At 41.1% G+C, this 26,501-nt stretch overlaps 1 protein-coding gene across 4 annotated transcripts in view; it reads right to left on the bottom strand.

Moving 5' to 3' along the window:
* Positions 1 to 26,501, bottom strand: part of LOC126108799 (uncharacterized) — a 235,245-nt gene that overhangs the window by 15,952 nt on the left and 192,792 nt on the right. For 3 of the 4 annotated variants that reach the window (XM_049914162.1, XM_049914163.1, XM_049914164.1), the window contains 2 exons: positions 25,733 to 25,894; positions 19,491 to 19,727 (listed from right to left, as the gene is read on the bottom strand). The exons of the other annotated variant lie outside the window; for it this stretch is intronic. In XM_049914162.1, coding sequence (XP_049770119.1) covers positions 19,491 to 19,727; positions 25,733 to 25,894 — 399 coding nt within the window. The remainder of the gene's footprint in view (positions 1 to 19,490; positions 19,728 to 25,732; positions 25,895 to 26,501) is intronic. 4 annotated transcript variants of the gene reach the window in all.

The following is a 26,501-nucleotide window of genomic DNA, read 5'->3' as shown; positions in this document are numbered from 1 at the left end:
AGGGATGAAAATGGGTCACTTTGTTCACTCACTCACACATCGAGCCGAATGATAAGAGCTTTTGAGGATGTGGAAGGAGTCGAAGTGTGGCGGCCACTGCGACCTACTTCTCTAAAGCGTACTGACAACAAGTTATGACTACACTAAACAACTCGTACAGAGGGCAGTCAAGGAAACTGTAAACAAGTATCACGACCAAAAAAGCACTAAAAGAAACACAATAATCCCACTGCTTCACAACTCACCATAAAAAATTAAATATTTAAATAAATAAGGAAAATAATACGAGGGAAGATTGAAAAGTAATGCACAATAATTTTACTATCAAAAAGTTTAATAGGTAACAAAACAAAATAAATTACACATGAATTTACATCTTTTACCTACTTCTCTACACAGACACCAATGTGCTCCACACATTTCTGCCATTGTGGTACCAGTTTCAATATGCCCTGTTCGTAGAAGTCCATTTGTTTGGAGTACATCCATCTGCAGACTGCTGATTTCACTTCTGCATTTGTCACAGTGTTGGCTGACCAGAAATATCTTCATGGAACCAAACAGATGAAAGTCCAATGGTGCAAGGTCGGGAGCAGCAACACTGGGGCAAGCATTGTCATGAAGAAGTTTGACACTGTCAGAATTAATGTTGTGGCATTGGTCACGAAGGGCATGATGCAATTTAACCAAAGTGTCAATGTAGACTGCAGCATTCACAGTGGTCCCGTGTTCAGCAGATCCACTGGTAATATACCATGCATAAACCAAAACAATGACACAAGCATTTTCCTAGCAGACTGAGTCACTTGGAATTTTTTTCATACTGGGGAACCAGCATGTTTCCACTCCATAGAGGTCTGCTCAGTTTCATGTATGTTGTGGTATGCCCACGACTCATCACCAGTGACAATTCCTTTGGGAAAATTATGCCCTTCTATGGCACAACACATGATTGATCCAAGCATGTCATCATTTGCTGACCCTTGTGATCGTCTGTGAGCTTCTCAGGCACCCGGTGAGCACTAACTTTATGAAATTTCAACTTGTCATGAACAGCATTGCACACGACACCATAGGAAATGTTGAACTGCTGTGATAAGGCTTGCAGTTTTGCAGCTGTTACTGGCTGCCTCGAGCATGGCGAATCACTGAGGTTCACACGGCACTCTTGGAAGAATACACACCACCTGGAGACAGTGCTACAGTCCATAGAGTTGTCCCCATACACGCCACACATGTCTCTGTGAATTTAACTCAGTTTGTGACCTTTGGCCCACAAATATTGAACTACACTTCAATGCTCTCCACAAGCTGACGACAGTAACGTGTGTCCCGTGCCTGTTCCATAGTTCATGCCTTTCTCCCTAGAGCTGCACATGAAGCAACACTTTAAACTATTGTTGATATTGTGGTCTTCAGTCCTGAGACTGGTTTGATGCAGCTCTCCATGCTACTCTATCCTGTGCAAGCCTCTTCATCTCCCAGTACCTACTGCAACTTACAGCCTTCTGAATCTGCTTAATGTATTCATCTCTTGGTCTCTCTACACGATTTTTAACCTCCATGCTGCCCTCCAATGCTAAATTTGTGATCCCTTGATACCACAGAACATGCCCTACAACCGGTCCCTTCTTCGTCAAGTTGTGCCAGAAACTCCTCCCCTATTCTACTCAATACCTCCTCATTAGTAACGTGATCTACCCATCTAATCTTCAGCATTCTTCTGTAGCACCACATTTCAAAAGCTTCTATTCTCTTCCTGTCTAAACTACTTATTGTCCATGTTTCACTTCCATACATGGCTACACTCCATACAAATACTTTTAGAAACAACTTCCTGACACTTAAATCTATACTTGATGTTAACAAATTCCTCTTCTTCAGAAATGCTTTCCTTGCGATTGCCAGTCTACATTTTATATCCTCTCTACTTCGACCATCATCAGTTATTTTGCTCCCCAAATAGCAAAACTCCTTTACTACTTTAAGCGTCTCATTTCCTAATCTAATTCCCTCAGCATCACCTGACTTAATTTGACTACATCCTATGATTCTCGTTTTGCTTTTGTTGATATTCATCTTACATCTCCTTTCAAGACACTGTCCATTCCGTTCCACTGCTCTTCCAAGTCCTTTGCTGTCTCTGACAGAATTACAATGTCATCGGCGAACCTCAAAGTTTTTATTTCTTCTCCATGGATTTTAATACCTACTCCGAACTTTTCTTTAGTTTCCTTTACTGCTTGCTCAATATACAGATTGAATAGGAATGGGGAGAGGCTACAACCCTGTCTCACTCCCTTCCCAACCACTGCTTCCCTTTCATGTCCCTCGACTCTTATAACTGCCATCTGGTTCCTGTACAAATTGTGAACGGCCTTTCGCTCCCTGTATTTTACCCTGCCACCTTTACAATTTGAAAGAGAGTATTCCAGTCAACATTGTCAAAAGCTTTATCTAAGTCTACAAATGCTAGTAATGTAGGTTTGCCTTTCCTTAATCTTTCTTCTAAGATAAGGCGTAAGGTCAGTGTTGCCTCACGTGTTACAACATTTTTACGGAATCCAAACTGATCTTCCCCAAGGTCGGCTTCTAGCAGTTTTTCCATTCGTCTGTAAAGAATTCGCGTTAGTATTTTGCATCCGTGACTTATTAAACTGATTGTTCGGTAATTTTCACATCTGTCAGCACCTGCTTTCTTTGGAATTGGAATTATTATATTCTTCTTGAAGTCTGAGGGTATTTCGCCTGTTTCATACATCTTGCACACCAGATGGTAGAGTTTTGTCAGGACTGGCTCTCCCGAGGCCGTCAGTAGTTCTAATGGAATGTTGTCTACTCCCGGGGACTTGTTTCGACTCAGGTCTTTCAGTGCTCTGTCAAACTCTTCACGCAGTATCGTATCTCCCATTTCATCTTCATCTACATCCTCTTCCATTTCCATAATATTGTCCTCAAGTACATTGCCCTTGTATAGACCCTCTATATACTCTTTTCACCTTTCTGCTTTCCCTTCTTTGCTTAGAACTGGGTTTCCATCTGAGCTCTTGATGTTCATACAAGGTGTTCTCTTATCTCCAAAGGTCTCTTTAATTTTCCTGTAGGCAGTATCTATCTTACCCCTAGTGAGATAAGCCCCTACATCCCTACATTTGTCCTCTAGCCATCCCTGCTTAGCAGTTTTGCACTTCCTGTCAATCTCATTTTTGAGACGTTTGTATTCCTTTTTGCCTGCTTCATTTACTGCATTTTTATATTTTCTCCTTTCATCAATTAAATTCAATATTTCTTCTGTTACACAAGGATTTCTACTAGCCCTCGTCTTTTTACCTACTTGATCCTCTGCTACCTTCACTACTTCATCCCTCAAAGCTACCCATTCTTCTTCTACTGTATTTCTTTCCCCCATTCCTGTCAATTGTTCCCTTATGCACTCCCTGAAACTCTGTACAACCTCTGGTTCTTTCAGTTTATCCAGGTCCCACCTCCTTAAATTCCCACCTTTTTGCAGTTTCTTCAGTTTTAATCTACAGGTCATAACCAATAGATTGTGGTCAGAGTCCATATCTGCCCCTGGAAATGTCTTACAATTTAAAACCTGGTTCCTAAATCTCTGTCTTACCATTATATAATCTATCTGATACCTTTTAGTATCTCCAGGGTTCTTCCATGTATACAACCTTCTTTCATGATTCTTGAACCAAGTGTTAGCTATGATTAATTTATGCTCTGTGCAAAATTCTGCTAGACAGCTTCCTCTTTCGTTTCTTACCCCTAATCCATATTCACCTACTATGTTTCCTTCTCTCCCTTTTCCTCCTATCAAATTCCAGTCACCCATGACTTAAATTTTCGTCTCCCATCACTACCTGAATAATTTCTTTTATCTCATCATACATTTCATCAATTTCTTCATCATCTGCAGAGCTAGTTGGCATATAAACTTGTACTACTGTAGTAGGCGTGGGCTTCGTGTCTATCTTGGCCACAATAATGCGTTCACTATGCTGTTTGTAGTAGCTTACCCGCACTCCTATTTTTTTTATTCATTATTAAACCTACTCCTGCATTACCCCTATTTGATTTTGTATTTATAACCCTGTATTCACCTGACCAAAAGTCTGGTTCCTCCTGCCACCGAACTTCACTAATTCCCACTATATCTAACTTTAACCTATCCATTTCCCTTTTTAAATTTTCTAACCTACCTGCACCGATTAAGGGATCTGACATTCCACGCTCTGATCCGTAGAACGCCCGTTTTCTTTCTCCTGATAACGACGTCCTCCTTTGTAGTCCCCGAATGGGGGACTATTTTAACTCCGGAATATTTTACCCAAAAGGGCATCGTCATAAAGCTGCATGCCCTCGGGAAAAATTACGGCTGTAGTTTCCACTTGCTTTCAGCTGTTTGCAGTACCAGCACAGCAAGGCCGTTTCGGTTAGTGTTACAACGCCAGATCAGTCAATCATCCAGACTGTTGCCCCTGCAACTACTGAAAAGGCTGCTGCCCCTCTTCAGGAACCACATGTTTGTCTGGCCTCTCAACAGATACCCCTCCATTGTGGTTGCACCTACGGTACGGCCATCTATATCACTGAGGCACACAAGCCTCCCCACGAGCGGCAAGGTCCATGGTTCATGGGGGGGAGGACTTTAAACTATATTGCCGTGAAATTTTAAAGTTCCAGCTGCAAAATAAGTGTAGCAATTTTTTTTCTTTTCCTGATTGTTCTTGAGCATTGGTAGGTACATTTTTTAACCAGATAAGGCTTATTTTGGCAAGCTCTTATTCTATGCAGCTTGTTGCACACTGTAACAAATAACATGGGGAAGGCTGTCTGACGTGACAAAAGCAATTGCTGCTATTTGAGAAAAGGAGAAAGACTGGAAGGAAGGCAGTAAAAAAAATTAACAACATGGTGTACTCTTTCAAATGTGAAATGCTGGAAAAAACTGGACTGGTCTTTGCTTAAAAAGCTGCAAAATAACATTGTCAAAAACAAAGTCTACCAGAGCATTCTACAGTGAAACCCTCAGATTTAGCAAAAGGCAGCACACAAAACTTCAATAAGTTTTCAAATTCTATAATAATTTCACTCGTTTTAACCTTTTTCATATTTTAGTGTATTTTGGTTTATTTTGTACTAGACCATGTTTGACAGAAATGATTATAGTTGGAAGGAAAATATGATCAGAAAAAAATTAATAAAATAGCAGATGTGTCACTTCTTTCCAAGCCAAATATTACACAGGAAGAGGTTGAGAAGTAAGGCAGTGTTCTAGGCACAACATGCACCCTCAAGTGCAATTAAAATAATAATAATAATAATAATATGTTCCCATGCTGTGGTATTTTAATGAACTTTCATTAGAGAACCAAACAGAATAAAATAAATCTTTGCATTCTTTTTCAGTGCAAGAGTGAAGTAGCCGTAAATATGTTATTAAAAGTTTCGCTGTCCATCTGGAGAAAGTTGATGAAACCATCAGGTTCCCGAGTGCAATAGTCCTTCAACAGATTTTCATGTGCATATTTCTCTTTCATTTTAAACAATACTCTGGACCAGTGCCATCTTTCTCCTCCTCCTCCTCCACCTCTTCTTCTTCTTCTCCTCCTCCTACAAGTGTCAAAATACAGCATACATGAACAGCATCTGCTTCAAAAGTGCAGTTCAACTGACAAACTTGTTGGATTGTGTACGAGCGCTTCACATTGAAACTGGTATTAGTGGCCATGAGACAGTTGTAGCTGATTACCAAAATACAAATGCCAACTAAAACAAGTAAAAGTATTTATATGTTCAACAAACTAGATAATGAGGCACTAGTGATATCTCAGTGAGGAACTTGAATTGTAGCCAATAGCAGAACTGTGGCCCAAGTTTAAAAGATTAGTTGAGCATGCAATGGATGGAAACATACCCAGTAGAACAGTTCACAATGAGAAGGATCCTCCGTGGTATACACAGACAATGCAGAAACTTATAAAGAAGCGAAGGCTACTGCAAAACAGATGTAAAACAAAACATAGAGCTATAGATATAGATATGTTAAATAAAATAGATTTGGCTGTCAAGAGGGCAGTGTGTGAAGCCTTTAAGTATTACTGTACCACATCTTTATTGAAAGATTGTTCCCAAAGCCAAAGAAATTCTGGTCAACTGTAAAGGCTATGAGAGGCACTAAAAATAGCATCCAGACACTAATGACTGAGACAGGTACTGAAATGGAGGGTAGCAAAGCAAAAGTGGAATTGCTGATCATTTGAAAATGTTCCTTTACAAAGGAATATGGCCCAGATTAATTCCCACACCACTGGAAAGATGAATGAACTAGGCACTAGCGTCTGTGACATTGAGAAACAACTACAACAAAGTCCCAGGGTCCGATGTAATCCCTATTAAATTCTATAACAAGTTTGCATTTCAGTTCGTCCCTCTTTTAATGACAATATATTCTAGATTCCTTGAGCAAAAAAACTGTGCCTAGTAGTTGAAAGAAAGCGCAGGTAACACCCATCTACAAGAAGTGTAACAGAAGTAATCCACAAACTACCATCCAATTTCCTTGACATCCATCCACTGTAGAACCTTAGAATCTATCCTGAACGCAAAATAAATGATTTATCTTGAAGAGAATGACCTTTTCCATGACCAACAATATGGATTCTGGAAACATTGTTCTTATGAAACCCAACTCACATTTCACCTATGCTTATAATCAAAAGTATGAATGTATGGGGTACTGGGCAAGATTTGCGATTATTGCAGATTTCTTGGTGGTGAGGACACAGCATATATTGGATGGAGTATCTTCAATAGACATAGAAGTAACTTCAGAAGTTCCCCAGAAGTATGTTGGGACCCATGCTGTTAATTCTGTATCCTAATGATCTTCAGACAACATTAACTGAGACTTTTCACATATGATGTGGTTATTTTTAATGTAGTACTGTCTGAAAAAGGCTGCTTAAATATAAAGTTGGATCCTGATAAGAATTCCAAGTGGTGCAACGACTGGGAGCTTCTTTTAACCCTCAAGCGGGCACACCTATGTGTAAAGTGCGCCAACCACAAACAACATTGTCTTGTACCGTTCCACTGTCATTTTACATTTGCAACACTGTACCTCTTCCTTCATTATTGCTCCTACTAACACAGTGATAAGTCGTACTATCATATGTTCAAGTGAGCAGAAGTAATATAAGCAGTGGGCTATGTGAGGAAAAAATTTATGATCTGTGCAAGAAAATGAAACAAGTTCGAAGCTAACAGCACAATTCCACAAATAGGTAGCTGCCTACGAAATAATTAGCAATTGAATAAGCTGTTGCCTCAGATCCACATTTAATGCTATGAGTGGGTCATTACTGTGGGGTAACTTTTGTGAGTGACAACAGGATGATATCATGACAGTTTAACTATTATTTAATTAAATAGTGATTTAGCTCATATAATGTAAGTTTATTTTAACATTGTTTAATTAAATTAACAAGGGGACCCTCCATACTGTAAATCACGGATTTTGATGTGCTTCAAATATGTTGTAGACGTACTTACCCTGAGTACCTAGCTATCCTGTTTTTTAGCGACGGGCCTTGGTTTTTGAGAAAATAGATTTTGAAGTTCATTGCGCGCTTTGCACACCCATGACATTACATATGTTCTGAGCAAGTTAGCATAGCGCAGCGGTAAAGGTTCACGGCTACTGTGCTGGAGGTGCTGTGTTCGAATCCTGCTCGTGTACTCCCCCCCCCCCCCCCCCACCACCACCACCACCACCACCACCACCACCACCACCAAAAATCGACCGAATTTTACAATTTTATTTCAAAGATTATCAACAAACAGTGAAAGATGTGCAAAATTATAAAGATATATTCAGTTTTCAATTTTTTCTGTCATACAATATTACAAACTCTTATTTTTCATTGTCCACATTGCTTGATGTGCCAGAACAATATTGTGGGTGATACTTATCACAGAAGCAACGAAGGCACAAATTTTCGCAGCACCACGTGCATTTTATGAAAGCAACCGTCTTGCAGGTTTCCTCATGAGCGATACCGGGAAACACAATTCTTTTGCATTTAAAAAGATTTCTCTTTCATCCGCTAATTTCAATGCGAACCATGCGTATCTAATCATGCTTTCAAAATTAGGTGCGTTGAATTCATGTAGGATTAGCGAATGTAATTTTATCGAATCTTCCCTAGAAGCGATCTCTTTTATTGTCTTTCATCAAGTTGGGAGCATTCTGAATAATTTTTGTGAAGATTTTCACCTGTCAGTAAAAATAATCATCGCAGGACTGCCTACAAGGAGTGCACTTTGGTGGAACCACTTTTAGGGTGCAGGTGCTCGCTTTCCTTTCATCACTGAATAGATGATCATATAAAGTTGAATCGGTTTGCCCTCCCCATGAATTGGTAATGTACAAAACTTTTTTCTGTCCCACGTGCGGTTTTTTCTGTCCCACGTGCGGAAGAGTTACAGAACGCCAAAATTCTTCATACAATGTTAGGACCAACGTTTCTGGACGGTTCTTGCATACATAAAAACATATGGGAGCACGATTCAAACATGGTACCTCCAGTGCGGTAGCCATGAACCTTTACCGCTGCACTATACTGACTTGCTCAGAATACATCTAATGTTACAGGTATACAAAGCATGCAATGAACTTCAAAATCGATTTTCTCAAAAAGGCCCGTTGCTAAAAAACCGGATAGCCAGGTACTCGGGGTAAATACCTCTACAACATATCTGAAGCACATCAAAATACATGATTTACAGTATGGAGGGTTGAACTGTGATTCTAGTTGTGTGAGTTTGTCTCAGTAATATGAAGACAACTATTCTTTACATGTGTACAAAATATGCTGCACACCTGCCTGTGCTATAAAAAAACATCACACTCAGTCAAGGGTTAAATACTCCCAAATGTCAAATTCTGCACTTCACAAAATGAAAAAAGCACAGTATCCTATGATTACATCAGCAAATCACAATTGGAACTGGGCAACTCTTGCAGATCTAGATCTTCACCTAGATTTACACAGATACTCCACAGGTGTGTGGCAAAGGGTACCCCTGTACTACTACTAGTCACTTCCTTCCCCATTCCACTCGCAAACAGAATGAGGGAAAAATGACTGTCTATATCCCTTCGAGTGAACCTTAATTTCTGGTATCTTATCTTTGTGGTCCTTACACACAATGTATGTTGGTGGCAGTAGAATCATTTGGCAGTCAGCTTCAAATGCCAGATGTCTCAATGTTCTCAATAGTGTTCTTCAAAAAGAATTTTGTCTTCCCTCCAGGGATTCCCATTAGAGTTCTCAAAGCAACACCACAGCACTTACGTGTTGTTCGAATCTGCCGGTAAGAAACCTAGCAGCCCGAGTGTAACAATTTGTAGGGATACAAAATGGAATGATTACATAGGCCCACTTGCGTGTGAGGCAGATGGCAGAATGGTCCATCAGTAGGATACTCGGAAGTACTGTCAGTCTACATAGGTATTTTCTTACAAAACACTCATTCAACCCATCCTCAAAATATCGCTGAAGTGTGTGGGACCTGTAAGAAATGAGACTAACAGGGGATACTGGACACGTACAAAGAGGAGTAGCACTGTCGTAAGTGTATTTGGGGTGTGGTAGATTATCGTGGAGATACTGAAAGAACTGAACTGGCATTCTCTTGAGTACCGATGCAAACTATTTAATGCGAACCATCTTTCAAAGTTTTAACATAGGAATCTAGGGATATACGAGGGTATTTTGGAAAGTAAAGATACACCGTACGCCAGAGGAACAGAGGAGTTTTGGCGAGCAAGTTGGCAACACTGCTGTTAACCTTGAACCGTTAGCTTTCCGCTCGCGGTCATTCGGCAGTTGAACGTTGCTTCTGGTTGGAGTAGGTCGTATTTAAAATGGTTGTGCCGATTCAGAATCCCGCTAAATCTGAAGTGCACTCCGTCATACGTTTTCTTCATGCAAAAGGTCAGCGACCAGCAGATATTCACAAAGAAATTCTTTCTGTTTATGGGAACATTATGAATCGACAAAATGTAACGAAATGGTGTCGTCATTTCTCTGAAGGCAGGACCGATGTTCGTGACGAACAATGAACAGGTCGGCCATCTGTGATCTCTGATGCCCTTCTTCGGAAAATGGAGGAAGCAATTTGTGCGAATAGACATCTCATATTGAAAGAATTGCATCAGATCATACCAGACGTGTCGATGACAACTCTTTATGACGTTATGACTGTCAAGTTAGGGTACAGGAAATTGTGTGCGCGCTGGGTTCCAAAACTGTTAACAACACAAAAAGAAAAGGATGGGCTTTGCACTCGACTTCCTCACAAGCTATGCTGAAGCAGGTGATGAGTTCCTTGATCACATTGTGACAGGTGACGAGACGTGGGTTTATCACCATACACCTGAATCCAAGCAACAATCAGTGCAATGGCGCCATTCGAATTCACCAAAAGCTAAGAAATGCAAAACATCGATTCCAGCGAAGAAAATCATAGCTTCTGTTTTTTGGGACAGACAAGGATTCTTCTGTGGGAATTTATGCCTCCTGGAACGACAATTAACACTGCTGCATATTACCAGACTTTGAAACATCATCGAAGGGCAATTCAAAACAAACACAGGGGAATGCTGACAAGTGGAGACCGCTTGCTTCATGACAACGCTCGGTCTCACACAGTGCTCGTAACCAAAGCACTACTAAAACAATTCAAATGGGACGTATTGGACATCCGCCATACAGCCCGAACCTTGTGCCCACCGACTTCCATGTCTTCCGTTACCTGAAGTCACATCCTGGTGGAAAATAATCCCACGACGATGAAGAGATCAAAGATGAAGTTGAAATGTGGTTCTGACAACAGGCGGCAACCTTCTATGACTGTGGCATACAAAAGCTTGTGCACTGACTTAACAAATGTTTGGATAACGGGGGTGATTATGTCAAAAAATAACAAATAATCCAGTTAATAAGATGTAACTGACATTTTCTAAATAAATGTTCTATTTAAGGACTGCGAGCCATGGTATCTTTACTTTTTGAAATGCCCTCGTACTACAGTCCCCTACCTATCACGCCACAGGTATTGTAAAGACAAGACCAGACTAATTACCAAGCACATACAAGCATTTTAAGCAGTCATTCTTCCTGTGCTCCAGATGTGAACGGAATGGAAAGAAGCTCTAATAACTGGTACATGGGAAGTAGCCTCTACTATGCACTTCACAGTGGTCTGTTGTTAAGGAGCTCCCCAGCCTTTGGAGCACAAAATTCCACCACACCTATCATATGTTGTGGTCTTGCATTGCACACTTGCATCTCCGGTTATACGGAGATCACCACCACTTTAGTGTACAGCTGACCGGCCCCAGTGCTCATCACGCGCGACGACCCACTGCAGGGTATGTAAATTTCATGTATTTGTATATTTGGACATTCAAGTTACGTTAGACTTTTCATTGCTCTTTTCTTTTGATTTCTTAGATGTGCCATTGTAAATGGGGTCCCTAGTTATCTGATGTTCATTCTGGTTCTGACTAGTTTGTTATTGATAAGTCTCTTAAACATGGCCTACAACCTTATAAAATTTTTTAATACATTGAGACTTTCATATGCATTCAATCTGCACATGGATGCACATGTACACCCAACAGTTTAATTAAATTCTCACTTCCCAATTTTTAATCTTGCATAACTTTTTCCATCTGGGATTTTTATCTTTGTGGTAATGGGGCTGATTAATGGGTTAGGTTTTCCAGATAGATGCTACACTGATGGTGTCTTATTTTATGCTTCTTGTATTACATTTTAATCATAATTATTACATTAACTACAGTTCTTTTTGCCACAATGCCTCATCCCCCCATTATTCACCCCAGTGCTTTGCCAGTTATTGTTTGTTTACTTCTACATCTAAGTTTACATCTAGACTGCAAGCCACTATGAAATGCATAGCAGAGGGTATGTACAACTGTACCAGTTATTAGGGTTGCTTCCCATTCCACTCACTTGCGGAGTGTGGTAAGAATAATTGTTTGAATGCCTCTATGTGTACAGTAATTATTCCAATCTTATCCTCACAATAACTATGTGAGCAATACATAGGGGTTGTAGTATATTCCTAGAGTCACCATTTACAGCCGGTTCTTGAAACTCTGCTAGTAGAATTTTTTGCAATAGTTTATGCCTATCTTCAAGAGACCACCAGTTCAGTTTCTTCAGTATCTCTGTGACACTCTCCCGTGGATCAAACAAACCTGTGACCATTCATGCTGCCCTTCAATGTAGATGTTCAATATCCCCAGTTAGTCCTATTTGGTATGGGCCCCACACACTTGAGAAGTATTCAAGAGTGATTTGTAAGCAATCTTCTTTATAGACTGAATGCATTTCCCAAATATTATACCAACAATCTGAACTCTCCAACCTGTTTTACCCACAACAGCCTATGTGATCATTCCATTTCATATCCTCATAAAGTGTTACAAGGTGTTTGTATGGTTGGCAAATTATACTATGTATTTTCATTTAGTGAAGTGGACAATTTTACATTTTTGAACATTTAAAGCGAGTTGTCAATCTCTGCACCACTTTGGAAACTTACCAAGATCTGACTGAATATTTATGCACCTCCCTTCAGACAGTAAATCATTATAGATAACTTCATCATCTTCAAAAAGTCTCTGATTACTATTAAAAATATCTGCAGGTCATTAATATATGACATGAACAGCAAGAGTCCCAAAACACTTTATAACACTCCATCCAAGATAACACGCTGCGTCCTATCTGCCAAAAAGTCCTCAATCCAGTCCAAAATTTCACTCGATACCCAATATGATCGTACTTTTGATAATAAGCAAAGGTATGGTACTGGGTCAAATGCTTTTTTGATCTCAAGAAATTCTGCATCTACCTGACTGCCTTGATACAAGGCTTGCAGTATGCCTTGCGAGAAAAGTACAAGTTGTGTTTCGCTTGATTGGCGTTTTCAGAATCCATGCTGGTTAGCATTGAAGAGGTCATTCTGTTCAAGATAGTTCATTATATTTGATCTCACAATTTGTTCTAAGAGTCTACAACAAATTGATGTCAAGGTTATTGGACAGTAGTTTGGTGGAACACTTTCGCTACTGTTCTTGTAGATGTATGTGACCTGTGCTTTTATCCAAGTACTGGGCACAGCTTTTCATTCAAGGGATCTAAAATAAATTATAGCTAGAAGAGGGGCTAACTCAGCTGCAAATTCAGCATAGAATCTCACAGGGATTCTATTGGGCCCTGGAGCGTCGTTCAGTTTTAACACTGCTGACATTAATAGTTATTTCACTCATCTTTTCAGTGGTACAAGGATTAAATTGGGCAATTCTCTTGGGTTTTTAATTGTAAAGGAACATTTCAAAACAGAATTAATCATTTCAACTTGTGCTTTGCTACCCTCAATTTCAGTTCCTGTCTCATTCGCTAGGGACTGGGCACTTAACTTTGGTGCCACTAACAGTGTTTACATAAAACCAGAATTTCTTTGGGTTTTGTGAGAGATCATGTGACAATATTCTGCTATGGTAGTCATTGAAGGCTTTTACGCACCCTCTTGACAGTCAAATGTATTTCATTCAGCATCTTTCTATCTACAGCCCTATACTTTCTTTTACATCTACTATGCAGGGGTCTCTGTTTCTTTAGATGTTTTTTTACAGTGACTGTATACCATGGAGTGTCCCTTCCATTATGTACTGTACTACTGGGTACATATATATCCTGTGCATGGCCAATTATTTTTTAAACTTGAGCCACAGTTCCTCTACATTCCCCTGTCCTGTGCTGAAAGTTTCAAGTTACTCACTGACATATGACACTACTGACTTTTTATCTAGTTTACTGAACATATGTCTTTCTGCTTGCTTTAGTTGTTCTCTTCACTTTGGTAATCACTGTTGCCACAATCACATTATGGTTACTGATACCAGTTTCAATGCAGACATCCTCAAAGAGGTCAGGTTATTTATGGCCATCTATCAGTTTCAATGCAGACATCCTCAAAGAGGTCAGGTTATTCATGGCCATCATGAGTGGGATTCTGAACTATCTGCTCTAGGTATTTTTCAGAGAAGGTGTTTAATAAAATTTCACAGGATGTCTTATCTTGCCCATCACTAACAAAATTGTAATTTTCCCAATTGATTGTTGGGTGATTAAAGTCTCCACCAGTGTTTACAATATGATTGGGGAACTTATGTACAAATGAAATGAGGTTTTCTCTTTAAGTTTTGTGTTACACCCAGAGATGAGTCTGGTGAGCTATAAAAAGGATCCAATTATCATTTTATACCCACCCCTGATACTGATTCTTGCCCAAACAATCTCTCATGCAGCTCCAATTATTATGTTGGTACATTTGAGTTTCTTGTCTACTGTGGCAAATACACCACCTCCATTTCCCATTTGCCTATCCATTTGATGTGCACTTAATTTTTCCCCAAAAATCTCACTGCTATCAATTTCAGGCTTCAACCAGCTTTCTGTACCTAGTATTATGTGAGCTTCACAACTTACCCTCTTCATGGTGTTGCAGTCTGTGACTATGAATATTGATTGCATTTCCATGTGCTAATCTGTGTGACAGTGCTATAAGTAGTTTTATTTAGATTTACTTTTATTGGCTGCCCTTAATCCAATTTTTAAAATATACAGATTACAAGGATGCTTTCTTTTCTATGAAGGACCATTCGAAGATACTGCTTTAATCATTGAAACTGGTCATGAATAAATTATCAATTTACAGTTGTTTGCAGTTTTTTCAAGTTCAATTAACAATGAATTTTAATGGCTTTGGCTACCTTTGTTATGAGGTTGTATGTAGTTCACAGTGTTTTGCAGAGCATGTATTTAGATGTAGATATGTTTTCATAAGTAATAAATAACATGATAAGAATATAATAGAGGGAAACATTCCACGTGGGAAAAATATATCTAAAAAGAAAGATGATGAGACTTACCAAACAAAAGCGCTGGCAGGTCGATAGACACACAAACAAACACAAACATACACACAAAATTCTAGCTTTCGCAACCAACGGTTGCCTCGTCAGGAAAGAGGGAAGGAGAAGGAAAGACAAAAGGATATGGGTTTTAAGGGAGAGGGTAAGGAGTCATTCCAATCCCGGGAGCGGAAAGACTTACCTTAGGGGGAAAAAAGGACAGGTATACACTCGCACACACACACATATCCATCCACACATACACAGACACAAGTAGACATTTGTAAAGGCAAAGAGTTTGGGCAGAGATGTCAGTCGGGACGGAAGTACAGAGGCAAAGATGATGTTGAAAGACAGGTGAGGTATGAGCGGCGGCAGATTGAAATTAGAAATTAGCGGAGATTGAGGCCTGGCGGATAGCGAGAAGAGAGGATATGCTGAAGGGCAAGTTCCCATCTCCGGAGTTCTGACAGGTTGGTGTTAGTGGGAAATATCCAGATAACCCGGACGGTGTAACACTGTGCCAAGATGTGCTGGCCGTGCACCAAGGCACGTTTAGCCACAGGGTGATCCTCATTACCGACAAACACTGTCTGCCTGTGTCCATTCATGCGAATGGACAGTTTGTTGCTGGTCATTCCCACATAGAATGCTTCACAGTGTAGGCAGGTCAGTTGGTAAATCACGTGGGTGCTTTCACACGTGGCTCTGCCTTTGATCGTGTACACCTTCCGGGTTACAGGACTGGAATAGGTGGTGGTGGGAGGGTGCATGGGACAGGTTTTACACCGGGGGCGGTTACAGGGGTAGGAGCCAGAGGGTAGGGAATGTGGTTTGGGGATTTCATAGGGATGAACTAAGAGGTTACGAAGGTTAGGTGGACGGCGGAAAGACACTCTTGGTGGACCCTGTAACCGCCCCCGGTGTAAAACCTGTCCCATGCACCCTCCCACCACCACCTATTCCAGTCCTGTAACCCGGAAGGTGTACACGATCAAAGGCAGAGCCACGTGTGAAAGCACCCACGTGATTTACCAACTGACCTGCCTACACTGTGAAGCATTCTATGTGGGAATGACCCGCAACAAACTGTCCATTCGCATGAATGGACACAGGCAGACAGTGTTTGTTGGTAATGAGGATCACCCTGTGGCTAAACATGCCTTGGTGCACGGCCAGCACATCTTGGCACAGTGTTACACCGTCCGGGTTATCTGGATATTTCCCACTAACACCAACCTGTCAGAACTCCGGAGATGGGAACTTGCCCTTCAGCATATCCTCTCTTCTCGCTATCCGCCAGGCCTCAATCTCCGCTAATTTCTAATTTCAATCTGCCGCCGCTCATACCTCACCTGTCTTTCAGCATCATCTTTGCCTCTGTACTTCCGTCCCGACTGACATCTCTGCCCAAACTCTTTGCCTTTACAAATGTCTACTTGTGTCTGTGTATGTGTGGATGGATATGTGTGTGTGTGCGAGTGTATACCTGTCCTTTTTTCCCCCTAAGGTAAGTCTTTCCGCTCCCGGGATTGGAATGACTCCTTACCCTCTCCCTTAAAACCCATATCCTTTTGTCTTTCCTTCTCCTTCCCTCTTTCCTGACGAGGCAACCGTTGGTTGCGAAAGCTAGAATTTTGTGTGTATGTTTGTGTTTGTTTGTGTGTCTATCGACCTGCCAGCACTTTTGTTTGGTAAGTCTCATCATCTTTCTTTTTAGATATAAATAACATGATAAAGTATAGATATCACGATTAAAAAGATAGCTATTTAAGAATTTTCAATATTTATCATAAAACCAAACAGGGATCCAGATTTGGGCACTTTCCTCTCTATATGACACCACACACACACACACACACACACACACACAAAAAGAACACCCTCCCTATCATCCCAATGTACCAGCCCACTACAGTTCTCATGATCTATCCCCCCCCAATCAGTTAACCTTTAGCTAGTCAAATGCAGTGCACAGGCAACTAGATTGTAGCAGCAAGGTAATGTGCAATGAAATGCAAAAATGTCGCATGCAAGTAAATGAAATCTTACAATGTGGACCAACTAACGCTTAGACAAAGGCTAACGAACACACGTACAGCTTAGGAAGAATAAGAGTTGCGCTAAATGACAGTTCTGTAATTTCCAACAAAGTAAACATTAAGATATAATGTGCTGCCAGTATACACCATGTATCTCATCTAAATATGTATAGTTACAGAATTATTGTTGTTATTTTTCCATAGACCAGCAATGATGCCTAAAGGCAGCCACACAGGTAACTGCAAATGGGCTCGCACAATTGAACACTATGTTCAAGTATGCACAACTGTATGTGGGATAATTTCGAGCATTATGATTGTTCAAGCTGCCTGATGCTTGATTGATTTTCATTTGTGCAAATTCATGCAAGCACAGCAAACTACACATGCTTGAGCATGTGCACTTACAATGTTCAGGATAAATAGCAAATGGCTGGTCAAGGTTATTAGAGTACACAAAAACTAGCCTTGTATCGAAAACATTAAACCGAAAACAAAAACATTAAAACAAAAATTAGAATTACAGTAATTAAATGATTTAGGAAGGAGAAAACTGCTGCAAAATTAAATGCTGATTATGGTATTGGAATGCAGACTCTTTTGGGGCATTACGAAGAATAAGCAGAAAATACAGGATTTTGTCAGGAAATGAGATTCTAGTTCCGGACAATTTGCACGAGAAAGCATGAAGAGATCTCCATTTGATAGATTAGGTGCTGCTCTTTTGCAATGGTTTAGTCAAAAACTAGCAAAAGATGTCCTACGGATGAAAGTGGTCTGTATTCGAAATAGCTGCCAACCAAAATGTGTCTAAAGAATGCATTACAATTTTGTATGCTAAAGCTTCTGGGAACCACACAGTTAAACTACTAGTGATTGGAAAACCACATAAACCCCATGCATTCAGGGATACCATAATTAAGGATCTCCCTCTGCATTATTACAAAAGAGGAGCATGCATTGATAGTGAAATTTTCAAAAACAGGTTCCACACACATTTTTTACCCGAAGTTTGGTGATTTCAAGAAAAGAAGGAGTTTCCACAGAAGGATGTTCTATTGCTTGATAATGCCCCTTCACATCACAATGAGAAGATTCTCATCTGATGATCGTCTCATCATAACTAAGTTTTTACCTCCTAACATGACTCTATTATACACCCAATACACCAATGTGTAACTGCATCAGCAAAATGGCACTACTGGGCTTGTTGAGTTAGGTCATTATGAAAATCATAAAAAAGCATATACAATGAAAAGTTTCATGAGAAATTTCTATTTCTTCAGATGATGACTGTATACAAACCACTCCATCAATTTCTGGGATGCCTTATTTTTAGCAATGATAAATGACAATTTTAAAACAAAAGTGACTATCTCAAAAGTGAAATCTACAGGTTCTTTATAAAAAGCTACAAAGCAACACTCTTAATGTTTATGATCACCACTTTTTTTTTTTCCAAAATAAACAAGTAGAATGTTTGTATGCTTGAAAATTCAATCAATTCCTAATTTTTTTTTATTGAAATTTCTTCATGTGGACTTGTAACCTTTTGGCTTCTGCAGATGTGCACGCTATGAGGCAAGATGAGTGCTGCATCACTATTGCCTAGAGCGTCTATCTGCACCAACTATCCCACATCTGGGCTTCTACCTGGTCCAGAGCTATCCGAACAGCCAGCTTTGCTCTGTGCCCAATATTTTTGGAGTGCTTTCTGTGATGTCTCCTGCAGTTGCTATAAGATTTTCACCCCTAAGATGAACATTATTGTAGGTGTAAAAATTAGTTCTGTCTTTGACGATGCTATACAAATGTATGGTTGTTACAAATCTGCAGAGTCGTAAAGATGGCCTTTCTTTTTTCTTTCTTTTTTTTCAGTCCAATTTTGATAATCCCTTTTTAAAGTTCCAATCATTTTTAGGTTTTTTGGACTTGGAAGAACTATCATTTACTTCTCTTGTTGTCCACCACCTGATGTAGGTGGCTTACGGCTATTTCTTTCAGAATCTGCTCAGGAGTTATCACTTAAGTTGGCATCGAATAATTCATTCTCAGTGCTGCTCTTTATGAGTATTTCCACAATCTGCACTTAATACAGCCCTGGCACCTTTTCATTTCCTTTATAGAACAGATGATTAGATCACAACAATGTAGCCATACACAACTCAGCTGCCAAAACTGAAAAGCTACTGAGATAGGCAGAAAAATTTCTACTGTAATCTTAACCCTACCGTGTAGTGACATGTTTACACTCATCACTAATGCTCAGGTCTCAGCAAGGGGGCATAACTTGCAGCACCAAAGGAAAACCGAGAAGCTGAACTTAAACTTGTCAATAGCACTTAGGAATCAGTGGAGCATGACAAGTAAATGTATCAATGAGTTAAGCATACTAAATCAAAATTGATGGCCAAACACACCTTGAAGAATGGCAGATGCTGTTGTAGTGTGTCGTCTACGAGAGTGTCTCTGGTGTACGACAGCACTGTGTCCACCTTCACGCTGCTACTCTTCTCGATGATCTCTCGGAGCGGCTCGAGAGGATACCCCGTGATGCCGATGAACCTCGCTTTACCCACTGCCACAAACTCCTGCAGCACTGGAAGAGTCTCCCGGATAATTACATCTGGGTTCTGAACAAACTCCACATCGTGCACCTGGAAACGTGAGAGGGGAAAAGTTTTTGAGTTACTCACTGACATCAAATGTAATGGAATGTTTCCACATTCGTGGAGGAACACAATAACATAAACTAACTTCATGACAGACTAAAACTGTGTTGCACACCAGAACTGGAATCCGCAGCCTTTTCCTTTTGCAGGCAAATGCTCCACTGACTGAGCTATCCGATTGTTGTTGGTTGGTTGGTTGGTTGGTTTGGGGAAGGAGACCAGACAGCGTGGTCATCGGTCTCATCGGATTAGGGAAGGATTGGGAAGGAAGTCGGCCGTGCCCTTTCAGAGGAACCATCCCGGCATTTGCCTGGAGTGATTTAGGGAAATCACGGAAAACCTAAATCAGGATGGCCGGACGCGGGATTGAACCGTCGTCCTCCCGAATGCGAGTCCAGTGTCTAACCACTGCGCCACCCCGCTCGGTCTGAGCTATCCGAGCACAACTCGCAACCTGCACTTGCAGCTTTATGAAATACTTTTGTAAAGTGGTGCTCCACATCTGTAATATGTTTAATGAAGTAAATGCTTATACGCTCCATCAGTCATTGCATACATTTTGTTAGAATGTGCAGTTTTATTTCACAGCATCACATTTTTCTGATAGTATTGTACAACAAATTGTGCCATAAATCAAGCACTTTTCAGAGCTTGTAAATGTGATGTGTCTATTAAACTGAGTGTTTCCACAGAACATAAGTGTAAATGCAAGAAAAAACCAAGTACGATACTTCAGCTTTACATTCACTAGTTTAGCACGATTTGCTGTCCAAAATTTTTGGGAAATGAGATGTCGGCAGATAAAGTTATTACTTTACAAAGTGTGGTGATTAAATAATGAGACTGTGCAACTCCCATTGCGTAGCCACACAGGAGGAGGCAGGTACGGGGATGTAGTTGCAGCTACCGTTTGTTTCGTCTTTCTGTTGGCTTTAATTTGGTTTTGAGCCTCGCTTGTAGAGGACATTTTTCTGTAGTAATACCACAAGAGCAGTGAACTTAAAAATTGAGCACCACATTAATCTCAAATTCCTTGTGAAATTAAAGTCACAAATGGGGGAATGTTTTTATATGTTAAAGAAAGTGTTTGATGATAATGTGGACGAGTTTTTGAATGGCAAAAACTGTTTTCAGTAGGGCGAGAAGAGACTGAAGGTGGTAAATGCCCCAGTCGATCTGCGAGTTCGAGAACTCAAGCAAACGTACAGAACATTTATGAGATTACACAAAACAACTGACATCTGACAAGTCCTTAATCAGGAATACTGCAAATAAGTCCTAATCAAGCTGAAGGAAAGAGTAGGAAAGAAAAAACCGAATTTGTGGAAGAACAATCCATGTATTCTGTATCAGGACAAAATGCAGGCCCACAGTGCTGTGCCAGTGAAAGAGTCTTCAGGAGTCAGGCACATTTCTGTACCTGAACATTCCTCGTATTCCCCAGATCTGGCTCCCTTTGACTTTTATCTATTCTTAAAAGTGAAAAGTACATTGAAGGGACCACATTTTCAGTCTGTCAAAGAGATAAAGCAAAAACGGCAGAGTTGTTGAAGAGGGTGTTAGTGATTGACCTTTTTCGTGGCGCCCTCCATCGGTAATGCTGGAATTCAATATGGTGTTGGCCCATCCTTAGCCTTGATGACTGCTTCCATTCTTGCAGGCATATGTTCAATCAGGTGCTGGAAGGTTTCTAGGGGAATGGCAGACCCCTCTTCAAGGAGTGCTGCATTGAGAAGAGGTATTGATGTCGGTCAGTGAGGCCCGGCACAAAGTTGGCGTTCCAAAACATCCCAAAGGTGTTCTACAGGATTCAGGTCAGGACTCTGTGCAAGCCAGTCCATTACAGGGATGTTATTGTCGTGTAACCACTCTGCTACAGGCCGCGCTCGATCGTGTCGGAAGATGCAATCGTCATCCCCGAATTGCTCTTCAACAGTGGGAAGCACAAAGGTACTTAAAACATCAATGTAGGCCTGTGCTGTGATAGTGCCATGCAAAACAACAAAGGGTGTAAGCCCCCTCTATGAAAAACACGACCTCACCATAACACCACCGCCTCTGAATTTTACAGTTGGCACTACACACGCTGGCAGGTGACATTCACCAGGCATTCGCCATACCCACACCATGCCATTAGATTGCCACATTGTGTACCGTGATTGGTCACTCCACACGTTTTTCCACTGTTCAATCGTGCAATGTTTATGCTCCTTACAACAATTGAGGCGTTGTTTGGCATTTACCGGCACGAAGTGTGGCTTATGAGCAACCACTCGACCATGAAATCCAAGTTTTCTCACCTCTTGCATAACTGTCAGAGCACTTGCAGTGGATCCTAATGCAGTTTGGAATTCCTATGTGATGATCTGGACAGATGTCTGCCTGTTACACATTACGACCCTCTCCAACTGTCGGAGGTCTCTATCAGTCAACAATCGAACAATGGAAAATTCAGGATGGACTGTAACATTACCAGAGAAGGAGAGTTGCCACTCACCATATAGTGGAGATGCTGAGTCGCAACAGGCGCAACAAAAAGATTCACACAATCATAGCTTTCAGCAATTAAGGCCTTTGTCACCAGTACACACACACACACACACACACACACACACACGCACACACACACACACACACACACACTCATGCAAATGCAACTTGCACACACGTCTGCAGTCTTAGAGAACTGAAACCACACTGTGAGCAGCAGCACCAGTGCATGATGGGTGTGGCGACTCGGTGGGGGTATGGAGGAGGCTGGGGCGGGGAGGGGGGTGTAGTAGGGTGTAGTATGGTGGGAGTGGCGAACACTGATGTGTTGCAGTTTAGATGGAGGGCAGGAGAGAAGGTGCGAAGGGGGGGGGGGGGGTAAGTAGCAGAAAGGAGAGAAATAAAAAGAAATTAAAAGACTGGGTGTGGTGGTAAAATGACAGCTGTGTAGTGCTGGAATGGGAACAGGGAGGGTGCTGGATGGGTGAGGACAGTGACTAACGAAGGTTGACGCCAGGAAGGTTACGGGAATGTAGGACGTATTGCAGGGAAAGTTCCCACCTGCGCAATTCAGAAAAGCTGGTGTTGGTGGGAAGAATCCATATGGCACAGCCTGTGAAGCAGTCATTGTGATGAGGGATATCATGTTTGGCAGCATGTTCAGCAACAGGGTGGTCCACTTATTTTTTTGCCACAGTTTCTCGGTGGCTGTTCGTGCGGACAGACAGCTTGTTGGTTGTCATGCCTACATAGAATGCAGCACAGTGGTTGCACCTTAGTTTGTAAATCACATGACTGGTTTCACAGGTAGCCCTGCCTTTGATGGGATAGGTAATGTTAGTGACTGGACAGGAGTAGTTGGTGGTAGGAGGATGTATGGGACAGGTCTTGCATCTAGGTCTATTACAGGGGTATTAGCCTGAGGTAAGGGATTGGGAGCAGGGGTTGTGTAAGGATGGACGAGTATATTGTGTAGGATTGGTGGACGGCGGAATACCACGGTAGGAGGGGTGGGAAGGATAGTGGGCAGGACATTCCTCATTTCGGGGCACCCTGGCAGAGAATGTAATTCCGTTGCTCCAGCCTTGGATGGTACTGAGGTATGAGGGGAATGCTATTCTGTGGCCAGACTGTGAAAAGATAAGGCATGGGAGATTTGTTTCTGTACAAGGAACCCTCATCTCAATGACTGCTTCCCAGCCTGTGCCATATGGATCCTTCCCACCAACAACAGCTTTTCTGAATTGTGCAGGTGGGAGCTTTCCCTGCAATACATCCTACGTTCCCGTAACCCTCCTGGCCTCAACCTTCGTTAGTCACTGTCCTCACCCATCCAGCAGGGGCTGTTCCCATTCCAGCACTACACAGCTGTCATTTCACTGCCACACCCAGTCTTTTAATTTCTTTTTATTTCTCTCCTTTCCGTTACTTACCCCATCCCCCCTCCGCACCTTTTCTCCTGCCGTCTGTCTAACCTGCAACACTTCACTGTCCACCACTCCCACCATACTATCCCCCCCCCCCCCCCCGTCTCAGCCTCCTCCTTACCCCCACCCAGTCACCACTCCCATCATGCACTGGTGCTGCTGCTCACAGTGTGGTTTCAGTTCTCTGAGACTGCAGACGTGTGTGCAAGTTGCATTTGCATGAGTGTGTGTGTGTGTGTGTGTGTGTGTGTGTGTGCATGTGTGTGTGTGTCTCCTGCTGACAAAGGCCTTAATGGCTGAAAGCTATAATTGTGTGAATCTTTTTGTTGTGCCTATCACGGCCCAGCATCTCCACTATATGGTGAGTGGCAACTTTCCTTCTCTGGTATTGTTACAGCCAACAATCGAAATCAGCCCATAGGCTTTTGTGCTTTACGTGTTCCTTCTCATTTCCACTTCACTATCACATTGGAAACAGTGGACCTACGGATGTTTAGGAGTATGGAAATCTCACGTACAGACGTATGACATGAATGACAGCCAATCACTTGACCACGTTCGAGGTCCGTGAGTTCCACGGAGTATCCCAATCTGCTCTCTCACGATGTCTAAGGACTACTGAGGTCAGTGGTATGGAGTACCCGGCAGTAGGTGGCAGCACAATGCACCTAATTTGAAAAATGTATGTTTTTAGGGGTGTCTGGATACTTTTGATCACATAGTGTACATCATTGCTTTGAACAATGGAAGACATGTATGCAGAGTGATGTATAGATATGGCAGTGGACTATGTTGTAGGGGATAAAAGTTAATAGTAACTTTGTGTGCAATAATCACATTTCTGACACCAGTCTTGTTAATTACTTGCCACATCTCATAATCCACCTTAAAAGATGGCATCATTATTATGCAGAAATTTAGTTAGTGGCAAAGCAACTTTCAATGCCAGCAGGAAATGTGGACATTGTTAAATACCTGCTCTTGTGCTGAATGCAATTTGTCTTCCATTTTCGAATATAATTTACAAACAGCTGTTTTCACACTATAGTGAGGCATTAGCAGATCAGTAGAACAATGTCTGAGTTGAATTATGACCATGTTTTCTTTTCAAAAACTTTAATTGGTGTGTGCTGCAGAGAGAGTTCACTTTAACTGAGTAACTTAATGGGTTTAATGTAAATGTTTCTTTTTCCGACTGTGCTCTACTTTCAGTTTTAGCATAACACTAAGAAACAATGATATAAAAAATACATTAATACTTAAAAAATAAGCCCTTCAAAAATAACACAGTACTTGGCAAAAAAGATACTGAAATAGTAAAAAAAAAAGTATCGAAATTGTCCATAAAATCAAATGATTATTTCCTGTCCCTACATACAACTATTCTACTTGAGTGAAACCTCTATATAACGTTTTTCAAGGGACCACAAATTCTGAGCACTGTATGGAGGAAAACACTATAAAGAGGAAGGCTTCCAAATAATAATTATAGGACATTACTGAAGATCGGGATACCACTAATCAGCTTTGACAAATGGTGCCATAGATGACATTTTAAATTTTCACAATACTGTAATATATATTCATTGCAAATTATCAGTGTATCAAATGATTAGTTTTTTGTAATTGAAACATGGGGTCCGGTAGGTGGATGGGTGAAAGTAAATGGCGCCAAAAAGATCAGAAGCAGAATGTGCGTCAAATGTAACGTGACCAGGTTCTGCCGCTGGCATATGAAACATGCTGAGCGCAGGCTTTCCGAGCCGGTGCAAACTGTGGATCCACAGAACAGAAAACGATGCATCTACATCCAGTCACTTAAACATTATAAAGAGGTAAATAATTGACCAGGGTTCCAAAAATATGAGCATTACATGGAGGAAATTGTAATATAGAGGAAACACAGTAAAGAGAAAAAGTTAAGGGATTTTAGTCGGGACTGAAAAAAACAGATGTAACATAGAGAAAACATTATATGGAGGAACATTATAAGGAGGCTTCACTGTACATCCAATGCACCTAACCATCCCTGCCATTGTTTCTAGCTGTCAGTGGAGACCAGTCTCTTATCACCTGTATGATGTCCACATAGTCCAGCTGCAGCTGTTTGAGACTCTTCGCGAAGCTCTCCCTCGTCTTCTGTGCAGAGAAGTCGAACATGGTGCGCGGGTCCATAGTGTAGCGGCCCACCTTGGTGGCGATGTAGTACGCCTGACGAGGTATGCCCTTCAGGGCCTGCAGAAGAGATGACAGTGGACAAATGTAAAAAGCACTGTAAACTCTGGTTGACCAGTTCATTTACTTGAAGCCAAGTATCTGCTGCAGTGTTCAAACATCTTACGGGAATACAGATGGGTGACATCATCGATAAACACTGATATTCCGGCAGATCAAATCCCGGCGATTTTCGATGCACAAACATGAGAGAAAGCTGTGGGAGGAAGGAAATTTATCATTTGTATTGTTGCTTGCAGAAATTTGTAACAGAGCAGGCTGGCACTACTCTACTTGTTCTTATAGAACTAATGATGCCAATGTAATTTTCTGTTTTCACACAAATTTCCAGTAGTAGTACACATACAACAGCTGCACAAAGTTTCTAAAGCCTTAGTCAGGCATTATTTAATTAAACTTTATTACTCACTGTATAATTTCTTGTCAATGACAGTAATACATTTGGTTCATAGGAAAACATTTTATTTACAGAAATATTTCCATAGTTGTATACTACGTGTATCTCAAACAAAATGCCATTAGGCTAAAAATTGTTTATTCAAATTAACACAGCTTATTCACAAGTCCATTAGTCTTCACTTTTCAAGCAACATTTTATTTCTTCCAA

This window comes from Schistocerca cancellata, chromosome 11 (genome assembly GCF_023864275.1).
Source record: "Schistocerca cancellata isolate TAMUIC-IGC-003103 chromosome 11, iqSchCanc2.1, whole genome shotgun sequence".
Classification (NCBI taxonomy): Eukaryota; Metazoa; Arthropoda; class Insecta; order Orthoptera; family Acrididae; genus Schistocerca; species Schistocerca cancellata.
Note: the sequence above shows the minus strand (reverse complement) of the source record. Positions and strands in the feature narration are given on the sequence as shown.